This window comes from Alternaria alternata, assembly GCF_001642055.1.
Source record: "Alternaria alternata strain SRC1lrK2f unplaced genomic scaffold CC77scaffold_26, whole genome shotgun sequence".
Classification (NCBI taxonomy): Eukaryota; Fungi; Ascomycota; class Dothideomycetes; order Pleosporales; family Pleosporaceae; genus Alternaria; species Alternaria alternata.
This window is the reverse complement of record NW_017306215.1, coordinates 399,503-418,623: the sequence shown is the minus strand read 5'-3', so window position 1 is coordinate 418,623 and position 19,121 is coordinate 399,503. Positions and strand designations below refer to the sequence as shown.

Below are 19,121 nucleotides of genomic sequence, written 5' to 3'. Positions count from 1 at the left end.
CACATGCACATTGATCAGGGATGGATATGATTGTTCTAAACTCTTTGTTGAACTCTATAGAGGTTAATGATGAGACCTTAGATACTACAAGCGAGCCTTGACTGCCTTCTCCGCTTCCTCTGCCTTCGCTTGTTCAACAAGTACTCTCCTCAGTATCTTGCCCGCATTACTCTTAGGCACTGCTTCTACGAACCGTATTCCACCTCTGAGCTTCTTATGCGGCGCTACGCGCTTGTTGAACCATTCATGCATCTCACCATCCAGCTTCTTATCACCCTTGTACCCTGGCGCTGCAACGATGTACGCTCTCGGTAACTCTGTTATTCGTGATGCATCATACACGCCGATAACAGCTACATCAGCGACAGCTGGATGACCAAGCAAGAGTGCTTCGAGCTCTGCGGGCGCAACCTGGAAGCCATTGTACTTGATGAGTTCCTTGAGGCGATCGGTGATGAACAGATTTCCATGTTCATCGAACTTTCCAACGTCGCCAGTATGATACCACCCCTCCGCGTCGAACGCCCCAGCCGTAGCTTCGGGATTGTTGTAATATCCCTTGAAGATGTTTGGGCCCTTGAGACACAGTTCGCCATCTCCGGTGCCAGCGTCCACTTCTTTTCCATCCTTCATCAGCTTTGCTGACATGTTGGGTAACAGGCGTCCGGATGTACCCATTGGTTTGTCCCAATCTTCGATACGCTGTGAGCATACAGCTGGTGCGGCCTCGGACAGACCGTACGCCTGCCGGACAGGAGCGCCGATGCGCTTGTTCACTGCGGTGATGATCTCCAATGGCGCTGGAGCAGCGGAGGAGTGCAGGTCGCGTAGTGACTTGAGGTTATACTGGTCCACTATCGGCGCCTTTGCCAATGCCAATGCGACAGGTGGAACAATCCATGCTATCGTGATGTTCTCGTTCTGAACCGTCTCGCAAAACTTGTGAAGGTCGAAACCTTGCATGACATACGCGGTCGAACCATAGAAAACAGGTGCCAAGATCAGGGCGGCGATGCCTACATCTTCATATCAGCGAACGTTAGATAGCGAGGACACCATACTTACCGTAGATGTGGTACATGGGTAGAAAACCGATACTCTTATCTGTCCTCCAGTCCGGACCATGGCCATCTGCTGCAAGCTTTTGGACAGTGTTTGCGTTGATGTTTTCGTGAGTCAACATAACACCCTTTGGAACGCCCGTGGTTCCGGACGAGTACACTAAATACGCCAGGTCTTCTTTGGGATTGATCGTGACTGGCTCCACACTCGACGAGCTCTTCAAAGTCGAGAAGTGCCGAACAGCTGTTGTCGTCGGTTTGTAATTTCCAATCAAAAGGACACGATCAAGAGGAAGTCCGACTTTTGATGCCGCTTTACATGCTACATCAAGGCATGTCGTGTTTGTCAACAGTCCCTTGGCTTTTGAAGACGTCAATTGAGATACCAGCTCATCGACCGTGTACATGAAGTTAAGAGGACACACAACGCCTCCCACAAGTTGTGTTCCGAAGATAGCGGGCACGATATCGATATGATTTGGCGTCATCGTGACCAGGACGTCACCTTTGCGCCAGCCCCATTGTTCCTGAAGGCCGCTCCCGAAACGTTCAGCACTCCATCGGAGTTGAGAGTATGTGAGCTTTTGATTTGTGACGACGTCTACGAATAGCACTGCGAGCTTGTCAGGTGCCGTTGGAAGAGCGTATAGGAGCACGAACCATGGTTATCAGGGTAAGGGCGATCAGGCCGCTCGAGGAAGAATGACCATATATCGGCAGCTGGGATCGTAATACTAGGATGAGGCGACTCGATCTGCATTGTGGAGGAGACAGGTGAAAGAGATGACTATACCACAACACTCGGCTCGTAATAATTTGAAGCTCCATCATCAGCATGCTTATGTAGGGCCTTCAAACAACGCGTTAGTTCGGCGCATCGGTTTCGCGTAGATGGCCGTAGCTACGTGCGTATCAGGGGCACAACGGCGGCGATCAAGCGTGATTAGTCGAGACCGAGAGACCTCGGAAGGGATCGACGTGCCGCGCAGTGCGCACAACGCACCCCACACTTCCCTCCGCACAGTTCCGAGCGTTTAGTAAACTCGAACCCCACGAACTCTTCACCATCTGCGACTTGCTGACATGTCAACAATATACTGTAAACATCAGGTTGGCCAGTTACATCTGCTGCGGCGAGTTTGAACAATCATCCCAGCTGTGGAACACCTCGGATAGATCGCGGTTACGACAAGTCAGCATGGTTTCTTTTGTACGACTACGGAGTGTTTTTCGGATGGTGTGCGTAATGTTGCAAGTAAGACATGCTAGTGATAACATGTGTTTCGGCCTGACTTCTGATGTGTGCCTGAGAGAGGTGGGGGATCCGCATAACAAGGCCGATGATATAGTCTAGAAGCGTGTTTTGTTCGTTGGGTCATGATGGTGAGAGTGTACTCAAGGTCCACAGCTTCAATAACGAGTGAAAGAGCCGAAGGAGCGGCGGACCAGAGTTGGCCGACTTGGACGAAAAGCTGAATGCGCGTTTATCATCGCTTCATCAAATTACTCAGACACGCATCTCCTGATTAGACTCTGCCATCGCCTTCATAGTCGATTTGTATATGTGTAACCTAGGTTATGCCCGTAAACTTGCGTCTAATCAATGTCTAATGGCCCTCTACTACGAACTCTTTAACATCGACATTCAAGATCTTCCGCTCAGACTCTGAGTAAGATTTGATGCTTAATTCGTTCCTATCGATGGCGGCACTGCCAACTGGGGTTCCATCCAATCTGTGGGGATCCATGGATTTGTATGATCTGGAACGGTTGCTGAAGAAGTTTGTCTTCCAGCTGAACTTCTGAGCAGCAATGCGGTATAGAGGCCGAAGGGTCGGCAATGAACCAGCAATGATTGCAAGGCCCATCTCGACCTCTGACCAGATAGCGATGGGGACGGTGGCATAGAGGAATTCGGGGTCCCTGAAAGTGGGCACGTAGGCGAGACGGATGATGACCGCTGCGCTTGCACTTTTGCACCATTACTCGTATACTCTCGGAAAGAAGGGCAGAATTACTCACATGCATGCAATGCTCATGATAAAGATGAGAGCGAACTTTGAGTTGCGGCTCATGTTCAGATCCTTGATCAGGAGGACCGGCAGCAAGGCCATGCTGAAGTCACAGATCGCGAAAATGGCAGACATCAGGTACGTCAATGCGACGATGGTGTTCATGCTGATACAAGTCCCCGTTTCACCCAGGGCTCGTGTCCAGAAGTAGTCCACCGGGTTGCACTGGAAAGTAGCCAGCAGGCCATAGATCAAGCCCATGACAACGCTGGTGTACAAGATGACGTGGGTAATAAATCGAAAGGCCTTCTGGGTGACAGACATGTAGCGGAGCAGTGACAGGCCAACGGAGACCTTGGCACCGATCATGGATAGGGAATATGTGAAGTAGCATATCCACCAAAACTGGATTGGATTAGTCATTGCCACGAACGGCTGAATACACAGATTGAACAGGTTTGTTTACCCTAAGTGCCATCTCCATGCTTCCAGGAGTGAGATCCTTCATAAGTCGACCAGTGCCAGTAAGTGCACCTCCAATGGCACACGTTGAGTTCATAGTGTGCATCAGTTGAGCAAAAATCATCCACCCGTCATCCCAGCCAAAGGCTTTGACGACAAAGGTGCGCACATACATGCGCAAGGCGACAACGATCCAGGCCATGCACTGAAATGCTATCTCGATCTGTGTGTGCTAGTCAGACGTGTTCATTAGGAGAATTGAGTCGACACATACCTGGATCAGCTGTGTGGCACGGTGTCCGATTGCCATTGTTACTTTGCTGGTTGTGAAAAGAGTGACTGTAAACTTAGGTGAACAGGAAGTTTCGAAATGAACTGTTCGAGTAACTGTGGATCACATCTGCCCCACAGATATATATATCGGGGCTGATCTCAAGGCCATCAAGGTATGATCGACCACCTGTGAAGGAGGTACATTTGGCTATGCAGACACGCAGGGTGCACAATGCAGGAGATGGCAATCCCGCCTCACAACCTTTTTGATATTACTCAACTTTGCTCGGAACGAAGTCGATGCCCACAGTGTCGGGTTTCAAGAGCGAATGATGCCTTTCTCGCACTAAGGGAAATCTGCCGTAAGTGTTCAAGTGAACAGGTCCATGCGTTGATCGTGCGAACTGAACAACTCTATCATGTTTTCGGTTATAGTGATGTTGTTGGATAGGTGCAAGATCCACAATGCGCCTCGAATTCGAGCCGCGTACCTTGCGAATTGTACCTTCTGGGAAAAGCGGATATTGCAGATCTGTCTGCTCTATCCTTTTCAAGGTCCACGAGTGAGCGTGAGCGTGGGGTGCCCTCGCTCAGCAAAGGAGGCGCTAGAATAGTGCTTGAAACTCTAAAACAATGCCGTTATCAGTCGTACTCCTAGTGAACCCCAATGCCCCTCAAAGTCTTGTAGCGGATACTCGAAGGATGTGTGCTGCAATTGCGCCCTCGAGTTGGTCATCTTGTCTCGTCATCCTTCATGTTTCGCTTCCTTCTGCTCGTGAGTCCTGACGACAACTGCAACGAAGCTGTTCTGGTCGCTCAGACTTCCCGTCTCTACAAGCGAGCATCCCCACCGTAAGGCATAGTTTATTGATCAGCGAGACGGCGCAGGTTTAGATTCCGCTTGACAACGTGGATCTTCTCTGAGCTAACACTTTCCAGAAAAGTGAACAACAGTGTACATGTGCAGTCTTTCCTACCACCGACAAGAGATCCAAGAAGATGCGAGTCTAAGTGAGCGAGGATAATGGTTATCTGTGCCAGGCTGTCCACGGAGCCGCTCTCGGCAGTGGGTCAGCATCAGCCCTGAACAGAAACGCGGGGCTGCTGTTGAAAGGCTGAAGACGATCTAAACGCGATCGAGCGCCAATGAGACCCGTGCGAAACGCCTAGCGCACGCGAGATCGTCATGATCAACAGGAGGGGTGGCAACTGACAGAGGTCGGGCAAGCATCGTTCCGAACGAGGAACAAAGCTTCCATAATAAGGTAACATCTTTTCTTGATAGATGCTGCGGGCTGCAGCTGCAGGATTTATGATCGGGTATTGCGAGGTAGATATTGCGCTGATAGGCGCTAATGAGATCAGCGCAACACTAGACCTCACGAGCGCGGCGACCTTTTTATACCTTCATCAAGATGTATAAGGGCACCTAGATCGTTATCTGGGGTATCTGAGTAGTGGATGACCTCAGGCACAGGACACTTAGTGCGCTCGCGGATGCACTAGATGGCTTAAGAGACTCACCTTTACGAAGAATGTACTTGGTGACAGCCAAGGACCTCACCCAATATAGCCACTTTTTGAGTCTCTCAATACACTATCCATTGCCATATAAGCGGCAGGATCGGATTTTCACTCTGGATATTTTGCCTCTAATCTCGGCCTCTTCAAGCAGATGCAGCCAAATTAGATCTGTCTCCGTCGTCACAGAAGTTGCGAGCTCCATCGAGAATGGTTCTTTTACATTTCTTCTTGACCCCATCTCTGAAACTATGTTGTACAGCACAAGTACCACAAAGACCGGAGCCATCTCCTGGATCGATTCCAACCAAGCGCCCTTATGCTTGGGAAGAGACTGTGCATTATTGACCTCGCTCAGGTCACAGATGGCGCTGCTGCAACCTTACGCTTCATCCTCCAAGGGAACAGGATGGTAGGATATCTTCTCCACGATTGTCGATAGGCCTGTACAGCTCTTGACCTATGCTTTCTTCTTTGAACATCTTCCTTTGATGTGGAAAGAGAGATTGACGACCGAGATAGTCTTTCCTTAGTGGGTGACAGCAGCCGCCATTCGATATCGCTATAGCCCTCTGTTATTGCATAAAACAGAGGCTTCATTTGGTGCATGTCCTCCAAGTTCACGTTGGCACCAGCTTCTAGGAGCAATTCGACAAACTCCAGTTTGTTTTGCTGGACGGCAAGATGAAGAGCTGTCCACTTAGATTTCGGCCATGGCTCGTCAGGGTTCTGTTGTCCATCACTAGAGAGCAGCCGCTTCAGCAGATCTTCCTCATTCAGTAAGACCGCAAGGTGCAACGATCGCGAGTTTGTTTGAAAAGTATGCATGGCTCCTGGACCATCCTTCAAAAGCAATGTAAGTCTATCCAGTAGTTTCCTTCGCTGTGTCTTGGTGACTTGCGTGTAGGGCGCGAAGGTGTCCAGTATGGGCATTATCTGAAGGAAAGCTTGATACTCGTATCCAGGTGGCTTTCCGCCTAGTAACTTCTCGAAGGATGTGAAAGGCTCACGCAAGAAATTTCGGTACTGGTGGATGTGTTCCAATGCGGAGAGACTGCTCCATCGCCTTTCTGGGAGCTCGACTGAGCATCCTTCGAAAACCTCTAGCATCCCAGGACCAGGTGAGAAATCTTTTTCGACTTCTATAAGAGACTCTGAGATAGACTGTCAGAGCAAAAATCAAGCTATGGGCCTCGAAAACACTAACTTGCAAGGCACCAGACATCGCCTTTCGTAGACCATTGACGGTGCCGCTCCTCTAGTGAGAGACTGGCACCTTGGATTTCCTAAAATAGATCAGTATGAGCTCGTCTTATCGGCGACCGAGACATTATCGAAGCTTACTGGTGGCCAATACTCGCGTGTGCCTCTGTATGTGGGAACGGTCATCGGGCCGGCGGCTTTCCAGTTACGAACGTGTCCCAAGTCACATAACTTCGCGATTCGCTGGCCGTTTGGCCCAGATTTCAGGACGACTTTGTGCAGAGCCTGGTTAGAACACGAAAAATAGTCCGCGAATGATCATCTCGGATGTTTTCTTACTGTTATGGGGCTTTATGTCTCTGTGCAACATAGTGTCCCAGTGATGCTCAACGCGACAGGCCCCCTCTTTTGAGATCGAGATGCCGTAATGGAGATAGGCTAAAGCGGCAAATAGCTGGTACATCAAGGTCCAGACAGCGTCTTCATCCAAGGCTTGGCGCTCTACCGCCTTCATGGACGTGGGAGGGTTTTCATCCGGGCTAGTCGTGTCAGATGAGTCTTGTATACCTGCTTCAGCTAGGAGCGCTTCGTCTTCTTCGTCATCGCTCGCGGGCCCTTCATTTTGTTGTGTCCTGTTAATATGCCTTGTTTCTAAGTCCCCACCGTCGCAATATTCCAGATACAAGTTATATTTGGACTTCTTCTGCTCTAGTTGGATAAAGCCCAGATACGAGACAATGAAGGGGTGGTCTAGGCGCTGGAGAGACTTCTTTTCGCGCATCAGAGAAAGTAGAAGAGTTTTCCGCTCGGCCTTTCTGTTTTCATTGCCGTCAAGATGAGACCAATCGTAGGTTTTGGAGAAGATTATCTTTGGAGAAATCAATTCATGCCTGTGGCAATCCCAAAGGTTTGGATTATAGACTTACTTGTGGCCCCTGACAATCCCCTTGCTTTGACAAAATATGACAGGCTGCTTGTGACGGTCGACTCATGTTTGAGCTTGCTTCAAGCCCCATGTCCACTTGATAAGAATTCCAATCCAGCGATTTTCGTGTCCACGACTCTGCAAGAGGGGTCTCTTTCTTCAAATTAAAGAGTGTCGGGTCAGCATTGCCAGCAATCAGCCTCTCTCTTGCTTCTTCTTGATCAAACCGAACCGCAAGATGCAAAGGCCTGTCGTCCTCCTTATCTCCCACATTCGCATCAGCACCTGCTTCCAGAAGAGTAGATATTGTCGATGTATTTCCCCATTCAGCAGCGAAATGCAACAACGTCCGGCCATCTTCGTCTCTCTGATTTAGCTCCTCCACCGATAATCCGAGGTGGGAGATAAGCTTGCCTAACACTTGGCCGGTGCTTTTTTGCGTAACGACGCGTATAAAAGGCGCTCCTTTCACGTTCAAGTTGGACAAAACTTGTAGTTCTGTGTGTTGGAGCAATATGTCAAGTGTTTCAGAGCTCGAGTTTGAGAGTGCAGCAATTGAAAGGGGCGTTTCGCCACACTCATTCTCCGCAGTAGTACTCGCATGGTGTTGGACTAGCACCTTAACAATGTGAGCATCGTCATTTTCGACGGCTATGTGTAATGGTTGACGACCGAGGTCGTCACACTCGTTGTTCGCAGCATCACTCTCAAGGAGAGCGGTAACCACGCTTTCCATACCTGTCCGAACTGCGTAAAATATGGCTGCATCTCTGTTTGAAAGAGCTGTAAATGGCTCCCGACCGGGATCCTGCGGGTCGTAGACCGATAAGCAGCAATCAAGTGATTCGTCATCAGAGAGAAGTCTCAGAGTAAGTTGCTCAATATTACTCTGCTCTTCCTTCGTGTATACTTCCCAAAGCTGTCGTAGGTGCGGTATCCAGTGTTTACTAGCGTATTGCAGCAAGGGAAAAGTGGACAGATCGTTCGTGTTTCCTTCCCGGGCCTCCGATCTTGCATAGAGCAGGACGTACTGTATGCAGCATTCGGCCATATACAACCGAACTTCGTCCTGATTCGTATAGAAAGTTCCTAGAGCATCTTTGGTGATGATACCCGAGGAAAGAGCATTCAGCAGGTCTCGATCCAGCCGAATCGATGGATCTGGTCGCGGAGAAACAAATGGGGCTAGAATTGCCAAAAGAGATTGTGGATCGTGAGCCCGTATCTTGAGATCATGTTCGAGGTCATGTTCGCGTAGAGCAACAGCTTCCGCTAATGCTTCGACAGACAGCGGCTCTAATGCGAACGTCAGCCAACTGAGGGCCGACTTTGCCAATGGATGCTGTTCGACGGGAATACTGTCGAGCAACTTCTCGTAAGCTATTGACGAGATATTGTGGTCGGTCATGTGATTCTGGAACGAGATCATCGAACTTGGTGTCGATGTCTTCAGAGCTTCCTCTATGTCAAGATTGCGCCGACTCGTGATCAGGATGTAAAGCTTGTCCGGATGCTCTAGACGCAAACGGTTGATTAGCTCAAGACATGAGGGACGGTCATCTGGTCGACATTCATCCAAGCCGTCAATGACCACAGATACGCGATCGAAAACAGAGAGCGTTTTAATCAGCAGGCCGAAAACTTCGTCAACTGTAGGTCGATTCCCAAGGTCGAGCTCCTCGAAGACCGGAGGTTCTTCTATGCCATTCACCCTTGTCGCTATTTGGATCCATAGCTGAGAGAGTAGAGCAGAAAAAAGAGCAACGACGGGGTCAAGCTCATAGTTCCAGGAAAAGAAGAAGTAAGCCAGTCCTATTCTCTCTGAACTGGATTTGAGTAGATGCTCGACTACAGATGCACTGTAGATCTTTGTGAGAAAATGGTGCGCATTACATTAGCGAGCAGTTTTTGGATGGACGGACCTGAGCACCGACTTGCCACATCCCGCTGTGAGTAGTTAGGAATTAGCCTTAGACCCAGGACGTCGAAATTTGAGGAATCTCACGTGGCCCAAATATCCATAGTGTACTTCGTCCCGTGGATTGCAACCAATCTTGATATCTCCTGTCTTCAAAGATCCAGTTGGTGGTACCGGGAGGACATGTAACAAGATGACGTTCGTATATCATCCGACCCTCTGGAGGTGCTTGCAGCCATCCAATCGCCTGCTGATAATCTGGCGGAAGCATCGAGGTCTCCATCATGGAAGTGATAAAGAGACGCAAGCAGGTCAAGGATCTGAAGAGTGAAACTTGATGTTTCTCTGCAAGTTTGGTGAGCTGCAAGCGGGGCAGAACAACGCCAGTGCTAGTCAAGACTGGCGTGAAGCTAGCATGTTCTATGAGCGGGCGGGCCGTGGGGCCGCATCGGTTGTCAGCTCAGCTCAGTTCAGCTCAGGTAGCCAACTGGGCATAGCTGCGGGGAAAGTGCGGCTGAAACCGAGTAGGGATCCGTCATCCTCATCATCTCCGTGGCGACCCAGATCCACTTCATTTTCATTGACTCTGCTTGATCTACAAGAAATTCTCGTCGCCGTCCCCACCTCCAAATACGTAAAACTCACGTACAGAATGTCCGGTCTCGAAATTGTTGCTTTCGCTATGGGTGCCGTGGGGTTTGTGAAAACTGTCTTAGATATATGGGACGACATCGACAAGAAAAGGCAGGAACATCGAGAATCTGATGTCCTGGCAAAACGACTGAAGTCATTCGGACTCGCGGAGCGACGAGGAACGCTCAAAATAGCGTTGGAGCTGGCCCAAACAATCGTGAGAGACAGGACTCGGAGCAGGAACGAGGCACTCGAACTCGCGGCAAATTTCCAGCGACTGAACGAACTCCTAGAGGCCATACCCAGTGCAGTAGATGCAGTGATAAAGCTTGAGAAAAAGCCTTACGTCCTGCATCGGGGATCAGCTTTCCGAGAACTCAAGTCCAAGGTCACTAGTCTTGACGAAAGGATATCCAGCTTTCATCAAAAGGTCATAGGCCTGCGAGCCATTGTACAAACCGATTCTTCATTCCTTCTCAGTCGTCAGGATTTCTCCTTTGTGGGTGTGAAGCCTAAATTCGTCCAAAACGGGGAGACTTCTTTCACGAGCAAAGCATCCTATATCGCACCTGGACAGGGCGCTATGGTCATGCAGGAAGTCGTGCTTGAGAAAAGATATTATGGAACCCAGCCAAGAGAAGCCTTACTCGAAAGCGCGCGTATACTGTCAACCAAGTTAAGCCCTGCGCTCTCAGCTTGGAACATTCTTCACTTGATAGGATACCGTGATGATGAGACCGACCAATCGGTACAACTAATTTTCTCTCATCCAGGTCCAGACAAGGAGCTGGCGAGCTTGAGTCGAATATACACCGACGGAAGCCCGGAGCCCACCCTCAATATCCGAGTTCGACTTTGCAGTCAGCTAGCCGTTGCTGTGCTTCAGGCACACAAGTTGGGATTGGTACATAAGCACATTCGCCCAGGCAATCTTCTGGTAAACTTCGAGAGAGCCTCAAACGGCGCTATTCAAGAGGCCTCGTTATTTCTGGCTGGGTGGCAGAATGCACGTCTCATTGAGGGCGTAGCCACAACTCTAATCGGCGAGACGACAGCATCGAAGGTGATTTACCAACACCCAAAACGCCGCGTCGAAGACAATCGAGCCAAGGAAAGCTATAACATCGATCACGATATTTATAGCCTTGGTGTATGCATGCTCGAGTTGCTCACCTGGGATACCCTCATTCGACAAGGTGAAGACGAGCTGGCAGATGAAATGATCTCAGATGCGTATCGACATGCATTCAAATCTCTGGGCTTCCACCAGTCTTTTCCTGGTGAGGCAGAAGATGAAGAGGACGGTGGCCCGTCGGAGGCAGAATTATATACGTATAATGCAGAGCACACGAAGAAAACCCTGGAGATCATGGCCCAGAGCCTAGTGGCGAAGAGGGCAGGCGAAACTATGGCAAACCTGGTGTACAGATGTATATCCGGTGTCTTTCAACCCGGAAACGACCAGATTCAGACAGAGGAAAAGGATCAGGTGGCCGAACAATTTGCCAACGATGTCTTTGATGATTTCAATAAGTTGCTGTCTGTCTTGTAGTTACGAATAAATGTGATTTTCCACGGATCCATGATAACGAGCGGTGGATTTGTATTGCAATTTGTGGGAATGTGTAAGAGAACAAACAGTTCTTACTAAGCGCTTGCCAGACACGTGCTATCAGATCTCGGTGCCCCTTCCCTGCCAAGGTCTTCACTCGAGGGACGTGTCCTTCCTCTCCACAAGCTAGACGCGTCTGTATCGCATCCGCTACCTAGGTATGCACGTCTACACTCATCTTTGCCCTACAATATCCACTTCCCATATCAGCCCTCGCTTTGGATTCTTCTCCTATCACAGTACGAAATTATGAGCTGCACCCTTTGATGATTGTATAAGTCGGCTTTTGCGACGAACGCAGGGGACATTCAAACGGTCTTGTACAGAGATGCATAGAAGTTTATGTGTCAACGTCAGCTCAAACAAACGCTTAGCGGCCACTGCCACCCATCATCCTGCTAATGTCCATCATGCTCATAACGTTACCGTTTCCAGGACCACCTGACTCCATGGAACGCATCATCTTGCGCATCCCTGCGCCGTTCTGGCCCATCGATCCCACACCGTACACTGCCTCAGCCAACATCCTCAATTGCATCGGTGCCTTCTCATCACCATAGTGCTCAACCATCTGGGCTTTTGTAACCTTGTTCCGTACGTCGTTCCATTCGCCGCTCTCAGCGAACTTTTCGCATTCGGCACGGTGTCCAACATCCCACCATGGAGGCAGCAAATCCCTCCTGGTAGCCGCCTGATCAAGAAACTTCTTGAATGGTTCGATGCTCGAAGGGTTCCCGGTGTAAATGCTGTTGGGCGTAGGCTTGTTCTCAAGCTTCATACCATCCTCAGAGCGCATACGGAATGCATCGATGAGTAGCCGATAGACATCTGTCTCTGGACGGTCGTGCAGATACTTGCCATCATCTAGTCGCGTAAACGGATCTGGCACGTGCTGCTCAAGGGACTTCATGCGGGGTGCTGAGTAGTTGGTGCTGTGGGTTGTGTTTGGCGGGAATCCGGCGTTAGCATTGGCTTGTTGTGCGCAAATCTTCTTGTATGTCTTCCAATCGGCCTTCTGGCAATCGCGGCCACAATAATCTGTTGTCTTGCATTTGGAACATTGCTGGAGGCTTGCCAGGCCACAATCAGCGGCTGTCTTCTTGCAGTTAGCACATGATTTGGGCGCCATGTTGCTTATGATGATGTACCTTCCTATATCTGGAGATTTATGGAAAGCTGACAAACAAAATGATAATTGCAGAACAAGTCTTGAGCAAACTCCTCGGAAGTGAGCAAACCATAGAGCTTACGAGCAGGCCGCGCTCTTAAGCCGTGTCGGAAAGCGAAAAATCGCGATCAGCATCTTGCGTTGACCCTGATTGCGATACACGCTAAAGGGAAGTGGGGGCGAAGGTTCTAGCCGCCTCACGTCCGCGCCGCGAGTTCACGTGCCTTGCAACAGTCAACTCACCATCCGTGAGACTAGCGGTATGCATATCGACATGACATATGCATCTTCTCCACAGAAAATAGAGCAGTCGAATCACGACAAAGTGATCGCAGCCTGAATTGAGCAACATGGCCGTAACACGCGCTTTCTCAACTCTGAGTGCCAGTCCCCACCCATGATGATGATGTCATCTCACGTACGTTGAGCATTTCAACCAAGTATCGGAACTGCATTCTGCACCGAGTGAATTTTTTGAACATTGCGGGATATGTGGGGTTAGACGATGGAATTCAGGATGCGGGGAAGCTACACGCGTCTACAACCCTTGTCCCCGCTTTGGGGCGCGGATTACGGTCGATAACGATTCTCATTGCAGGCCTAATATTCGGACAGGGTACATATAAGAGATGCTCTACGTTTGCCCTGTTGACATACGCATACGTCTTTCTCTGCGCATCCTGAACCAGATAGTGATTTCTCAAGCTATACACCTAACACTATCAATAATAACAACATCATGCAAAATCCATCCGTAGTATTGTACGGACCGAAGACCGCGAAGATTCAAGACGCCGCGATACCGGAGTTGGTTGACGCTCACGATGTGATAGTCCGCATCAACTACGTTGGAGTTTGCGGAAGCGATGTAAGACCATCACCACCACTCTCATCCACGACAACATTCCCCGTAATGTAGCCATCCCAACCGACTGACCAAACACTCAGGTTCACTTCTGGCACCATGGCGGCATCGGCAAAATGATCAACCCTTGTACCGGCATCGTGATGGGACACGAAGCCTCAGGCACCATCCACTCCGTCGGCTCATCCGTCAAAAGCGTCAAACCCGGTGATCGCGTAGCCATCGAACCAGGCATGCCTTGTCGCATATGCAAAGCGTGCAAATCTGGAGTCTACAACATGTGTCGCAGCATGCGCTTCGCTGCCGCCCCTGGCCCGCCTGATACGCAAGGCACACTGTCGAAGTACTTTCGGAGCGCGGAGGACTTTTTGTACAAGATTCCTGATCAGATGGGTTTGGACGAAGCCGTTCTTGTGGAACCACTCGCTGTCGCTGTTCATGCAGTCAAGCTGGCCGATGTGCGACCTGGCGAAACGGTCGTGGTGATGGGAAGTGGAACGATTGGACTGTTTTGCGCGGCGGTTGCTCGTCAATTCGGCGCGCATCGCATCATTATCGTCGATATCCTGGAAAAGAAGCTGGAGTTTGCAGCCGATTACCTCAAATGCGAGACGTTCTGCTCATCGACCGAAGCAAGCCCAGAAGAGAATGCCGAACAGCTACTCAAGAAGTTCGATCTCATGGAATCCGGCATTGATACCACTGGCGGTCTCGTAGATACTGTTATCGAAGCCTCCGGTGCAACTTCCAGCATCGATATGGGTATAGATGTTGTGCAGCCAGGTGGCAAGTACGTTCAGACTGGGCTTGGAAAGCCGAAGATTGAATTTCCAATTGTGGCTATGAGTCAGAAGGAGCTCATGGTGAGAGGGTGCTTCCGATATGGTGCTGGAGACTACGAGCTTGCTGTGCGGTTTTTGGAGAAGGGTTTGATTGATGTAAAGCCTTTGATCAGTTCAATCACGCCGTTTGAGAAGGCGACTGAGGCGTGGGAGAAGACGTCCAAGGGTGAGGGTATCAAGAATTTGATCCAAGGTGTTCAGGATTGATCGGATGCGAACATCTTTGAGTTCGATCTGCCACGTATCTGTATCAGACATGACTCTGTTCATCTTTCTCGATCTACAACTGCTCCTTTCTCCAAACAGACTCTGCCCATGGCCGCAATGATCTCCATGCGCGGCACATGCACGGATATGAACCATACATGACGCAGTACAACTGGTCCTTCAAGCTATGACGAGCTTCAATGTCTTCCAAAATACTCTTGATATGTCTTTTGCTAAATTCAGACTCCATGGAATCCGTCTGACTGGACCGAAATCCCATCGATGGTGAGGCCAGATCCACAAGGTTTGCATGTCCATCAATCCACAGTTCTGGTAGTTCTGGCCCACTTTCTTCCTTTCGTGGATGTCGATTGAGCATGCCCGTGAAAGACAGAAATATTTGCACCTTCAATTGCCCAATCGTAGTGTTATTAGTCTCGTAGTACAGCTCCCGTCCGTTAGTGTATTCGAGCTGGATCACGAGGGGAACCTCATCTCTGCAATTCTTGTGTCCAATCCCCTCGAGCCAACTGAGCGGAACACTTATATTGATACAGATGTCTGTAGGTTTGGCAGGGCGGACGAGTGGGACACGAATTAGCAGTGTAGTCCTGTCATTGTCCTGCTCTTCACGATAGCGGTCTCTGACGGTTTCTTGAATAATTTGGCTGATGAGGCTGTCGTGAGAGCTTAGAAGATCTGGTAGGTGTGCCATTCTTTTGTGATACAGATCCCGTTTCAATGGAGCTCTTGCAATGAGCGAATATCTTCTGAAAGGGTCTAAAGCGTTGTAGTCCATATCTGCTGGTGCTGCTTCAAGCTCAACAATGATCGGGATGTCAGTGGCGACTGATCTAATGAAAGACACCCGAAAATCCCAGGAAACATCGAACACGGCTCGGTGACAACCTAGAGGATTCAAGCTGTTCACGACAATTCGGAGCCTTGGTTCATGCGCGAACACATGGCGACAAACGATGTCTTTTACTTGTAAAGGAAGATCCATAGGTGACGTGATTGTCTCGGGGGTGAGCCAAACCGCGTTTCCGGATGCTTCGTCGATCCAGAAGCCGCGTGAGATGCTCCGCGGTCCTATGTAAAACTTCACGCAGCCAGAATTGCCGCCTACAGATATTGTGACAGATGACATGAGCGACCTTGAGATTGAATAACGTCGAAGACGTAATGTGTTGTCTTGGGCCAGAGCGTTAAGTGCTCTATTCAATCGGGTAGCGATTGGCATGAGACCCCAAGAATTGCGTACTGGATGAAATTTCGTTCTCCTCCCAGTGTGAGCGAAACTGATATCGCATCGCATCGGAAGTCCGTCCCAGATAGCTCTTAGTAGCGGTAACCAATCTGGTTTTGCGTCCGAGTAAACATATGTGTCTGCTGGCACGTCTATGACTACCTTCCTCAACTGTCTAATTTGGAAACCAAGTGAAGCCAGCCATTTCGGAGTGTACAATACTAGGTGGTAGTCACGACGATTCTCGCTTTCACACGCCTTCCATTCTTCGTGGGGAGCACGTTCGCGCACTTGGGAGACGACGGATGTATTCTTGGAGTATAAGATACTAGATGTCTCGTGGTACATTTGGCGACACGACTTCAACAGGATAATTCAAGTGATGCCTCATGTCTGAAGAGAAGCACGTTCTCCTTCTCGGCATCTGATCTTGTCTCTCAACCCTTCAAGCTTTTGCTGCAGCGCGTCTTTTTAGACTGGTAGACTTGCTCCTCTTCGTCGCTGCTGAATGTATGCTTGGGAAATAAGAAGTGGCCATTGTTTTCGCACCCATACGATCCGCTGTTGTAATAGAAGTCGGCATCGTGTATCAGGATTGATTCGGGCCGAGTGAAAATGTACTCGTCGATGCTGTTGCGGATCTCCGCCGGCAAGGTCAGGAGCGAAGGCGCTCTCAGATCGAACGGAGCCGAACAGACCTTCGGTATATCCATGGCGATGCAAAGATATACGTGATGTCAATGGAAGAGACAGGTGAATCATGAAGGAGTTGACTGTTGCCTAGAGTGGAGCACTGCAATTGAATGATGCTGCTATCAATTACGTCTGTGCGCGCTACACGAGCTATGTAGGCCTAACGGCTGTTTAAGTTACTTCAACACTAAAACTACGCAATGAGTACGACAGAAACATATCGTATTCGAGCTAACTTAGGTATCGCATTCTAAATCAAAAATCTATTGATAGTGTACAAAGGCTGTAACAAAGCAGAAAACTTTGGGCTGTAAGTCTAGTACAACTTCCAAATTTGGCCCAGTTTGTGGGCCTGTAGCTGGACTAGAACAATGGTAGAGAGGAGTGTGAATGCACCGTAGGTCAAGATCGGAGACATTCTTTTTGGTGATACAGATGTCGTGGGCTTTTCGTCATCATACAATTCAGTATGTGGTCGATCTGGGACATCGACCATCTCGAGCCGCGCGGCCGGTCGAGCGGTCATGCTGAACATGTCCAAAACGGAATCCGGGCTGGAACGAGGTATGACAAATTTAGCGAGTATCCTCGTGAAGAAGCTGTCTAATGATTGCAAGGTCTGCAGATCATGCGACGTTTTTAGCAGAGAGGCGACTCGATCGTAACGGAGGGAAAATGTATGTTCGAGGGCTTCGCTGATATCGTCATCACTCCAAGGTCGGTCTTCTCCATCAGTTGGAGCTAGCTTGGAGAGCTGATTTGTTAGTACTGCAGCGTCTTCGATTGCGCTGTTTCCACCTTGGCCTCCAATAGGATTGAACTGTGATTTCGTTAACAATAAACCAGTAACATGTAGATATTGTTTGACATGCCTTGTGTGCAGCATCTCCGATCGTTATGACGCGACCGTAATGCCACTTGGAGAAAACGACTTCCGGCAGAGCCTGAAGTGTTGCTGTTGTCCGATCCGCATAGAGCTCACCGAATCGTAATTCTTCGTTCAACATATCATCTGCGTGTTCTGCGGCTAATGCATCCCTCTCGGCCTCTGTATAGCGCGGAATCTTTTCGATGCCGTACAACACGCCCGGTAGTTTCTTGAAAAGAAACCAATAGATGCGATGATTCGGTCCGCTAGCAATGAGGTATGAGTAACCACGACCCATCACATTACATGAAGAGAATTTGGGAACCTTGCTGTTAGCTCTCGAGATACCGAATATGCAACAGTATTTGGTCGCTGTATTCGTTCGATCAGACAGGGGGAAGTGATCTGGACGGGCTTGATCCGCTTCCCTCCACATCTCCTTTCTGACGGTGCTGTGGATGCCATCGGCGCCGACAAGGAGTTCACCGGTAAAGACGCTCCCATCTGTCGTTCGTACTCGGACGCCACCAGGAAATTGTTCGACGTGTTGAACGCCCTTTCCGGTAAGAGCTGGTGATTTATCCTTGAGGTTGTCGTATAGGATCTTGATGAGCATCTGCCGATCGATAAAGACGGGCGCGTAAGCTATGCTATCCATAGTCAGTATCTAAAGCGCTGCCGGCTTGCAATGTTTTATCGCACGAAGTCCGCCTTACCGATGCTGAATCTTCTGCGATGCTTTCTCGAGACGTTGTATCGTTTTGCCAAGCTCATTCCTCATCTCCAAGAGCTCAAACCCATCTGCCCCTTCTACCAATTTACTAATCGCGTCAAAGCATCCAAGTTGGTCCAGGATGCGAAAACCATTTGGGAAGATACCGATGCTGGCTCCTAAATTAGGAGCAATATTGTTGTACTTCTCGAGAACCAGGTATTCGACGCCAATCTTCTCAAGCATGTTTGCCAGGGCTAAGCCTGCAACGCTCCCACCTGCAATAAGAACTTTAGCGTGTTTCTCTGGCGATGGCATGGTGAGGAAAGAATTGACAGTTGTGGGTTGAATTATGGATAGTAGGACAGGAGAGCGGATAGCACAACATGAAAAGCATGAGCAGCGCAGCAAAGATCGAGCCTCTGTTATATACGCCGCCAGATACCACAGAGTATGTGCTTGGAGCTCGTCCGCGTACATAATGTTGTCGAGTCGGCGGCATCATCACATCTCAATTCTGCCAAGAAAAGAATTTCGTACAACAACATTCGCTATGAATCTTAACCTCCAACAATTACAAGCAAAGCCCGTATCGACACGCGGCACGCGTTAAGGAGGCGCAGGTGTAATCGGAGGCTCAAAACGTAGGGTGAGCCGCTTCGGTATGTCGGTGCACATCAGGCTCCGACCTGCCAAGCTAAGATGGCGAATATCGTACAAATACGACCGAGGGGCTAATATGCTATTCTGTCGGACGAAATATCCTTACCATAACAACTTTAATGTTGTACGAGGTGAAACATGGACTGTTCAGATGATGTCGTACAAGGAACATGTCTGCAATCGCCTTCGAAGGAGAACTTCACGCGGGGTCCGCGGAGCGCGGCCACAGCATCA

General features: G+C 49.5%; 8 protein-coding genes across 8 annotated transcripts; 2 read left to right on the top strand and 6 right to left on the bottom strand.

Moving 5' to 3' along the window:
- Positions 1-84: 84 nt before the first annotated feature.
- On the bottom strand, positions 85-1,936 carry CC77DRAFT_1054275 (phenylacetyl-CoA ligase; the record flags this gene model as incomplete). The annotated part of the gene is made up of 3 exons (XM_018527785.1): positions 1,722-1,936; positions 1,066-1,674; positions 85-1,016 (listed from the first exon to the last, which is right to left on the bottom strand). Exons 1-3 carry the CDS (start codon positions 1,819-1,821, stop codon positions 85-87), a joined length of 1,641 nt encoding a protein of 546 aa, XP_018380807.1. The 5' UTR covers positions 1,822-1,936.
- Positions 1,937-2,668: 732 nt separating this feature from the next.
- On the bottom strand, positions 2,669-3,845 carry CC77DRAFT_1066271 (hypothetical protein; the record flags this gene model as incomplete). The annotated part of the gene is made up of 4 exons (XM_018528888.1): positions 2,669-3,032; positions 3,084-3,478; positions 3,540-3,758; positions 3,810-3,845. The coding sequence occupies 4 exons, from the start codon at positions 3,843-3,845 to the stop codon at positions 2,669-2,671; spliced, it is 1,014 nt and encodes a 337-aa protein (XP_018380806.1).
- Positions 3,846-6,499: 2,654 nt separating this feature from the next.
- On the bottom strand, positions 6,500-9,125 carry CC77DRAFT_465959 (ankyrin). Its single transcript, XM_018531806.1, has 3 exons — positions 7,459-9,125; positions 6,674-7,400; positions 6,500-6,615 (listed from the first exon to the last, which is right to left on the bottom strand). Exons 1-2 carry the CDS (start codon positions 8,884-8,886, stop codon positions 6,822-6,824), a joined length of 2,007 nt encoding a protein of 668 aa, XP_018380805.1. The 5' UTR covers positions 8,887-9,125; the 3' UTR covers positions 6,500-6,615; positions 6,674-6,821.
- An 806-nt stretch (positions 9,126-9,931) lies between these two features.
- On the top strand, positions 9,932-11,638 carry CC77DRAFT_1099315 (hypothetical protein). The gene has a single exon (XM_018529996.1). The coding sequence runs from the start codon at positions 10,028-10,030 to the stop codon at positions 11,558-11,560; it is 1,533 nt and encodes a 510-aa protein (XP_018380804.1). The 5' UTR covers positions 9,932-10,027; the 3' UTR covers positions 11,561-11,638.
- Positions 11,639-11,933: 295 nt separating this feature from the next.
- On the bottom strand, positions 11,934-12,913 carry CC77DRAFT_973675 (hypothetical protein). The gene is made up of 2 exons (XM_018535883.1): positions 12,769-12,913; positions 11,934-12,716 (listed from the first exon to the last, which is right to left on the bottom strand). Exon 2 carries the CDS (start codon positions 12,528-12,530, stop codon positions 11,991-11,993), a length of 540 nt encoding a protein of 179 aa, XP_018380803.1. The 5' UTR covers positions 12,531-12,716; positions 12,769-12,913; the 3' UTR covers positions 11,934-11,990.
- Positions 12,914-13,218: 305 nt separating this feature from the next.
- CC77DRAFT_1099313 (GroES-like protein) lies at positions 13,219-14,706 on the top strand. The gene is made up of 2 exons (XM_018529995.1): positions 13,219-13,656; positions 13,737-14,706. Exons 1-2 carry the CDS (start codon positions 13,528-13,530, stop codon positions 14,700-14,702), a joined length of 1,095 nt encoding a protein of 364 aa, XP_018380802.1. The 5' UTR covers positions 13,219-13,527; the 3' UTR covers positions 14,703-14,706.
- A 1,547-nt stretch (positions 14,707-16,253) lies between these two features.
- Positions 16,254-16,711, bottom strand: CC77DRAFT_1025116 (hypothetical protein). Its single transcript, XM_018526006.1, has one exon. The coding sequence runs from the start codon at positions 16,662-16,664 to the stop codon at positions 16,389-16,391; it is 276 nt and encodes a 91-aa protein (XP_018380801.1). The 5' UTR covers positions 16,665-16,711; the 3' UTR covers positions 16,254-16,388.
- A 159-nt stretch (positions 16,712-16,870) lies between these two features.
- Positions 16,871-18,824, bottom strand: CC77DRAFT_1025115 (FAD/NAD(P)-binding domain-containing protein). The gene is made up of 3 exons (XM_018526005.1): positions 18,229-18,824; positions 17,517-18,162; positions 16,871-17,464 (listed from the first exon to the last, which is right to left on the bottom strand). The coding sequence occupies exons 1-3, from the start codon at positions 18,540-18,542 to the stop codon at positions 16,961-16,963; spliced, it is 1,464 nt and encodes a 487-aa protein (XP_018380800.1). The 5' UTR covers positions 18,543-18,824; the 3' UTR covers positions 16,871-16,960.
- Positions 18,825-19,121: the final 297 nt, after the last annotated feature.